The following is a 7,553-nucleotide window of genomic DNA, read 5'->3' as shown; positions in this document are numbered from 1 at the left end:
ACAAGTTTTCACAGTCTTGTAAAATCTAAGTATACCCTTATTGATACCATAGGAATTAAGACAGTAAGTAGCAGCCAGGTGCTGCTAATCAAATGTACTTAATTAACTGATCATCAACAAGTTTGACTACTCAAAGTCCACATCTCAACCCAATGGAAATGTTGTGGCAGGACCTCAAAAGAGCTGTCCATAAATGGATGACAACAAACTTTAATAAAGTAAAGCAACACCGTTCAGAAGAGTGGGTGAAAATCCCTCCGTAAACAATGTGAAACACTGAGAAAGCCATACAGAAAATGCTGTTATGGGAGGATTGTTAAGTTATTGCTGCTAAAGGTGATTCTACAAGCTATTGAACTATGAGGTGTACTTAATTTTTCACACGACTGTATGCAACAGGTGCCCAACATGAAAAACGATAACAGTGGTTAATTTAAAGAGAGGGTGAAGTTCGATTTATGTCGGGAATGACTACGTATGTGCAAAATGTCTGATGAAATGACAAATGTTTGAAAGGCAGTATTGTCGTCAAGACTTGTTCCAAAACCAGTTTCAGCTGAAAAGTACTTCTTATTTGTATAATCCACTGGAAATGCATGTGTCAGCATGTTACCTCTATCAATCATGAGAGTTGGACTTTGCACACTTTTTTCTCTACACTGTTTACAAAGTCAGAGATAAGACATTGATTTGATGGTTAAAAAACAGCTTAGGCATACATTTAGATTAGCATCCACTCCTCTCTGTGACAATGAAGAAAACAAGAAAGAAAGAAAAAAGATGCAGGAAGGAGACTTTTGCCTTCTTGTAAAAGGGTCCGTTTTAACCCAAGTAATTGTTCATAAAACTAACCAACGGTTTTGTATTTGACTTGCCTTACAATAATAAAGTCATTGGCAATCAGCCTTTACTATTGTTTGGAAATTAGGTTATGTTGTGAAGAGGACACTAAAACAATAAAACCAAAGAAAGTTTTAGAAAGTATAAAGTTTAGATGGACAATATTTTAATATTTTTATAGCAAATTTATGACAAAACACACATAAAATAAGTCAAAGATGACATCCCAGTGTCATGGAAGTCACAACACATCCTTTGTAAGCACATCATTATTCCAGCTTCCTACTTTAATTGCATGTCAATCCTTCGTTCTTGTCATGTCAGCAATTTCAAAAAGTCAAGGATACAAAGATTCTACAATAATATTAAAAAACCTTTTGAAAACAGGGATTTAAGCTGCTTACCTGTGGCAGGGCGGAGCTGAGCTGCCGCTGCAGCGAGTCTCTGTCATAGATGACATCCTGTAGATGCTGCTGGGCCAGACCGAGGCTCTCCTGAGTTTCCCTCAATGTGTCCAACAGCCGGTCCCGTTCGTCCAGCATATTAACCATAAGCTGTTCAAAATGTGAGTCCGGGTCTGAGGCGCTGCTCTGAGAGCCGCGTTGGCTCAGAGCTGTGTCCTCGCTGATCGTGGGCATCACTTCACACATCATCTTTGCTCTGCTGAAGAGACGAAAAACCAGAAATTAGACAATAGGCAATTTACATTCTGAACTTTCCAATTAAGTTTTTTTTTATTTTTTTTTTTACATATAATACATACACAAACTGTCACCCATATTACAATACAGTTGCTGAACAACTTCAAATAAGAGGCAGCATACTCCCTTTTGGACCCACACATATCTAATAATAAAATTGTAGTTAAAAAAAGAAAAAGAAAAAGAAAGAAGACATAATAACAGTGGGTTTGTGCATGGATGAGAATCAAATTCTAATTCATAGGAATGATGAGTATTTGTATAGAGCAGGGTATATAGGAAAGCAAACATGTCTGTCCATGTCTTCTGTTTTGTACGCATGCCTCTGTGTAAATATCCACACACTTCTGTTTGTATGGCTGCGTGCATGTGACTGGGCCTGACACAGTTGGAGCTTGGCTCAGCGTCACCCCGGCGTTTCAAAGCTGCAGACACGTCTTGGGATGCTGGGCGTTCTGCCCTAGATTTCACGCTTGTGCTGTTTAATGGGCCAGCCCAGATCGAGTTGCATAATACACCATATCTATGCTATAGTGGATATGTGAAGCAATATTCCAGCTCCCCTCAGGGTTTTTAGAAAGCTTCAGGAATCATTCTAACGGATGTCCAGGTCGGTTCATAAGCTAAAGTTATGTTTGCATCACTGCAGGTAAGTAAGAAAAAAAGAAATGAGCCACGGGAAGTCACTGTATTTTTGTAGCTCAGTGCCACACAGATTAGAAAGGCCCGTTCAACACAGACCATGAAAGAAAATTATAAGTTTGAATGATATTATTCATTGCTCACTTCTCATGACTTTCTACCACTATAGAGTGGAAAGAGTCATTTTTTTTGCCTTGAGAGTATCAAGGTTGGAAGTCAGCTTAAAAAAATAAAGTTAGCTGCAAGAGGTTGGGAAGGCCTATACCTTCTTACAGCAATATAACTGTTTTACATAAATATATTTTATTGTTATAAACAAGCCATGTACTTCTGATAATAACCTGGGTTTTATTCAGCTACACAGTAGAAAGGCTAACATCTTACATTCAAAGTCCCTAAAACCAGCTGTTTGCTAGGTTAGCAAACAGCTAGCTACTCATTAAACAACAACTCTACATATTTTTAAGCTAGTATTACGCTAGCAATTTTCTACATGTCAAATCTTGTCCTACTGTACTTATACCCATTATTTTTAGCACATATGTGCACTACAGGTGCCCATGGTATGATCGTATTCAACAAAATTGTGTAGAACGTCACATTTCTCACTCTTACTGGTCACCATCTTGCCTATACTGGAAAACATGCCAGTGGCAGATGTTTTTCAGGTGTTACATGGTTTTTGGTGTTTATGCATGTTAAATTCTCGTCTTAACTGTAAAAGTGTGTAGTAGGAGTAGTCAAAAGCTCAACAAGTGCAAGTGTTCATAGAAAAATATAGCAACTACAATGACAATTTCGGTCAAACATTATGTGGTGACAATATCGGTATCAGCTGCATTTATAAAGATGAAATTAACAGGCTATCAGTCTAATTTGGCCCAGTTGTTTTTCAACCATGTCCCATAGTCTTTAAAGATTTCCTTAGCCTGTGCAATACTCATGAAGCAACATGCAAAATACCTATAAATTAATGATAATTCTGGCTCCAGTGCTAGACCATACTTTCTCATTGTCTGGTCCTAGACTTGGTTTATTTAGTGAGAAAACAATATCCTATTGCCCAGACTTGGTCCCCTCTGGGTGGGTTACAATGCCAGGTCTGTGTCTCAGCATGTTCTGGCAGTAAGATGGGGTCTCCCATATCTTCTCCAGGCATCCGTCCAGGCTCCCACCAGTTCACTATTCAGCCACCATCCGCGGCCATTTAGACCAGAGAGCCGAAGCCTGCATGCTGCTTGGCTGGACACACTGCACATGCCACCCATCGCTTGGGAGAGCAGGCCGGCTGGCGGACAGACTGAGGACAAACGGCGGTGCATTTTAAGTAGAAGGTAATTCATCTGACTATGACTCAATACATGTTAGTGCAAAAACAAAGCATACAATTGGCTATTAGAGTCTCAAATACTAATTTCTATTTCTAATTTCTACTTTTATTGATTCCAAGTGATTCTTCCATGGTCAAAATGTTTCAAACCTTGCTCCTAACTCTCAGGTTTACTAAAATTTTACGTTTTTGGTGTTAATCTCCTAGGCTTGATCTCATTTGTCTCGTCAAAGCAGCAACAAACAGGCACATTTTGCTGTTTGATGGCGCTTTATTTCTGCTTTAAGCTGTGTAGAAAGCAAATTGTGCTGAGGATGTTTTTTCTGCTTCTCGGCACATACAATCCCCTTTTTTCCTGTTCCTGCACCTTATGCTTTGATCTCACCGTGACTGCCCCTTAAATTATTTCACTGTCTATGAAAAATCAATAGATATGGAGAGAAAATGCACTGTCTGATCTGCTTTCCCCTGTGCTCTTAGTCATAAAAAGCAACCTTTAAAAACACTGAACCATATCATTCAGTACGACACTTATCTGGATAATTATTCCATTCAAAAGCCATTAGATCAGTCTCTAGTTTTACTCAAGAAAAAGACCAAAAAGTACAGCATATTCTGTTGACAATAACTTATGGATAAAGTTTTCCCAAAATGTGTTTTTCTTTGTGGGTAAATGCTCCTCTGCTGCTCAGTATTTGCTGCTATTGGAAGGCATGTTTGTGCAGCAAGTTATTAGTTCTCTCTCTAGTGTGAAGCAGTAGCAGTGACAGGTAAGAGTTAGTGTACTCCCCTTGAATAGATAATCACCCACAGTGGGCTGTGTGAAGAATGTCCGGACTGAGAGCTCTTATTGCCAGCTGGGATGCACATGTTGTCTAGATTGCACTCATTAGCAGTGACAGTACTATTTCCTGACAACTGAAAAGCCATTTTGACCACTATTAAAACAGCTATTTGGTCTACAGATAATTCTTATAGCCTGACAGAAAGGCTACTGATAGTTTTTCTATGCTCATTTCCACTGCAATGAAACATCACAGCACATTATGTTAATGTGTACCAGGAGAGCTCCCACAAATTCCTTTAGCATGTCTGGCTATCCCTTGTCATGAACGCTTGTCATAATGAATATGTAAGATTTTATCTGCCAGAATGATACTTTTGGAGAGAAACTGACATTTTTAGCAATTGAGTGAAAGTGTTGTAAGAACCAGATGACATTTAAGTGACTAAATTTAGTGCAGCTGGTTAAAGATGGTTAAATGTGAGGGTAAAAGTGTGCAGAAATCATTGATGGGAGGGAACAGGAACACGCTCAATTGAACTCATTGTGGACTACAGTTGAAATAAGAATACACACAGACATACATGCAGGGATCATTGGGCTTTTCTCTACACGCCATATGCCAATCAATGAATTATTCAGGGGGGTAGGAGTGAGGTTTTCTTCTCAATCAGTGCAACAAATCCAAAGCCCCTTCTCTGCCTATTGGCATTCAAGCTCATTCCTGGCGCTAGATGGGAGGAAATTCCTTAGAAAACTTGCATCTACAAGACATTGCAATGCTTAAAACGATAAAAATCATGGAAAACTTGGGAAAAATTAAGCCTTCTTAGTTCCTTTCGGCAGGTGAGTATCCATAAAGCATTCATAATTAACAGTGTCACTACAGGAGGGCCTGTGTGTTGTACATCACACTGGTGGAGGACCATGTATCATTTCTTCAGCCTGGAGAAGGGCTGTAGTCTCAGTGTCTGCTGTTCGATTGCTTGGTCGATATGCTCACTACAACCCTATAGATCAAGCCTTCCAGGACTGATCAATAATTCCCAACAGTGGAAGCAACAGACTACCTGTGAAAAATGGGGCGTGCTGATAGCATCCCATTTTTCACAGTTTGGACTAGGTCTAACTTTTTTTTCTGAACCTTTACTCAGAGTCGACCTCAAACTGGCTTACACGGAGAAGCTGTTGGTGTGGCTGCAGTTTGTTAAAACAGATGGCCAGAAAAGTCAAGTGCAAAAACAGCTCATCAACTAACAATGCATATCAGCTGAAAAACAGTAACTTATTTGCAAGTTTCAAGAACTTCTGCGTTTAAGGTGTGAGACTAAGTTCAACATCCAGCCAAAGTTGCTGAACCTAGCAGACGGTACACCCACACAAAGCTGGATATGTACCCTCCTTGTCCATCAAATTCTTGACTACAGCTTGAGACCAAGTTTTACATCACATAATAGACTTTTTGTCATAACCATAATCTTTTTTGATGTTTTGAGGGAGACTTGCCTTGGAAGCCTTCGCTGGTTGTGCACAGAAAGGTAAGCTGGACAGAGAAGTTAAGATCCTGCCATCTTCTCACCTCTTCACCTGGCATCGCTGTCTGATGTGTTTGTCAGATGTCTGTTTCAGAAATTGTTGGATGCAACACCTCCAAAGTATAGAGAATGTGGGCTCATTAGGACATCGGCTGGCACTTTATTTGAAGCATTCTGCCAATGACAGCTAAACGATAACAATGCAAAGCACAATACTGCAGAAAGATTTTTCTTAAAAGCCATTTTAAGTAAAAAAGATTTAAAAAATGGCTTTTTTGGAATTGCCCATTACGGTATATGCTTGTCCGCTTGTCCAACAATAGGCGTGATTGCTGCTGAATGACCTTAGACCTTGTTTTATTTACTCTGACATACCGATTCCTAATCTAAACTATTGCAGTTCACCCTCCGGCACATCTACAAAGACCCATAATGAAAATGGACAAGCAGGGGGAAAAAAAACAAAGTTAAGCCAAAAGATTATTCCCCTGAGTAAGAATCAAGCAGGCAGTGAATTACTGTATCTATATGGGACAGATGTAAAATTTGACACTTATGTAGAATCACTCCATTTTGGCAGAAACAAATCAGCAAACGGCAGCTAATTTCCTGAATGTCTTCAGTTAATCTCATTAATGGGAACAATTGTGTGAGTAGATAAGGCACAGCACACAAAACAGCAGTGTGTTCCTAGAGCGGTATATGGCCAAGTGAGGCAAATTCAGCACTATTCACCACCTGGGAAACATCAAAAGACATGTGGAGTGTGAGCGTGTTCAGAACAGACAGCGGCCTGAACACGACACTCTGCGGCTTTAGAGATAAGCTGTACTACTCTATGCTTGTTGGGCTAATTTTGGAGAGGCTAAAATAAAACCGACATTATTTAATAGTGTGTTTAAAGCCTTGTTATCATTAGGAATGAAATTACTAATGCTTTAATGCATTGAACAAGGAAATGGTAATTTAGAAAGGAGTAAAGCAAAATAAAGTAGGCCCAAAAAAACCCATTATGGGCTTTTTAAAAAAACTAAATGTAAGGTCAGCTCTTTGAACATTTGTAGCAACATGTTAAACTCATTAAAACTAATTTTCTTACAATATGAATAAGAGTGTACAACCATTTGTTTTAATGACAATGGACTTTACTTGCACATCAAGCAGTTAGCCGACAGGATAGTTGGTTTATGACAGATTGCACTTTCAAGTAATATTTGTGCTTGACTTCTTGGCGGGCAGATGAGCAAAGTGCATCTACAGACTGGATTGATGAGCTCCACGGGTAATGGGAAAGCTGTTGCATGCCGCTCTTTCCCATTTTGGCATTCATATCAGGCTGACAGGTGGGAAAAGAGTGACACAGCATATTTGTGAATGGAACTGGCCAGATTGCATGGTACACTCATAGTGCTGGAAAATCTCCTTCATATGGCACCCTGTACCACGGAGACTTCAGACGACCAAGAGACAGTCTGTCAAGAAAACAACGATTCAAATCTATTACACAGGATTGCTCTGGATATTATAATAATTGCAGTAGGCATACCAAAAGTAATATGGCTGTAGTGTAAAGATCTTGGATGTTAACCTGAAATAATTTCTTGCTCCAAAGTGGTCATTTTAAAGGGTGACCCCGTTCCACTCCTGCTGGGTCTCAAACACCTTCCTGATCAACTATATCAGAACTGCATACAGAGGTGAGTTCTGTGGTTGCTTATTTC

The 7,553-nt window shown here is 39.5% G+C and overlaps 1 protein-coding gene across 6 annotated transcripts in view; it reads right to left on the bottom strand.

The window, feature by feature from the left end:
• ppfia2 (PTPRF interacting protein alpha 2) overlaps positions 1–7,553 on the bottom strand; it is a 177,193-nt gene that overhangs the window by 166,777 nt on the left and 2,863 nt on the right. For all 6 annotated transcript variants that reach the window (XM_005740848.1, XM_005740849.1, XM_013912873.1 and 3 more), the window contains exon 2: positions 1,245–1,503. In XM_005740848.1, coding sequence (XP_005740905.1) covers positions 1,245–1,493 — 249 coding nt within the window. In that variant the 5' untranslated portion in view covers positions 1,494–1,503. The remainder of the gene's footprint in view (positions 1–1,244; positions 1,504–7,553) is intronic.

The sequence above is a fragment of the Pundamilia nyererei genome, unplaced genomic scaffold (genome assembly GCF_000239375.1).
Source record: "Pundamilia nyererei isolate P.nyererei 1_Seehausen unplaced genomic scaffold, PunNye1.0 scaffold00104, whole genome shotgun sequence".
NCBI lineage: Eukaryota > Metazoa > Chordata > Actinopteri > Cichliformes > Cichlidae > Pundamilia > Pundamilia nyererei.
This window is presented reverse-complemented; position numbering and strand designations above follow the sequence as displayed.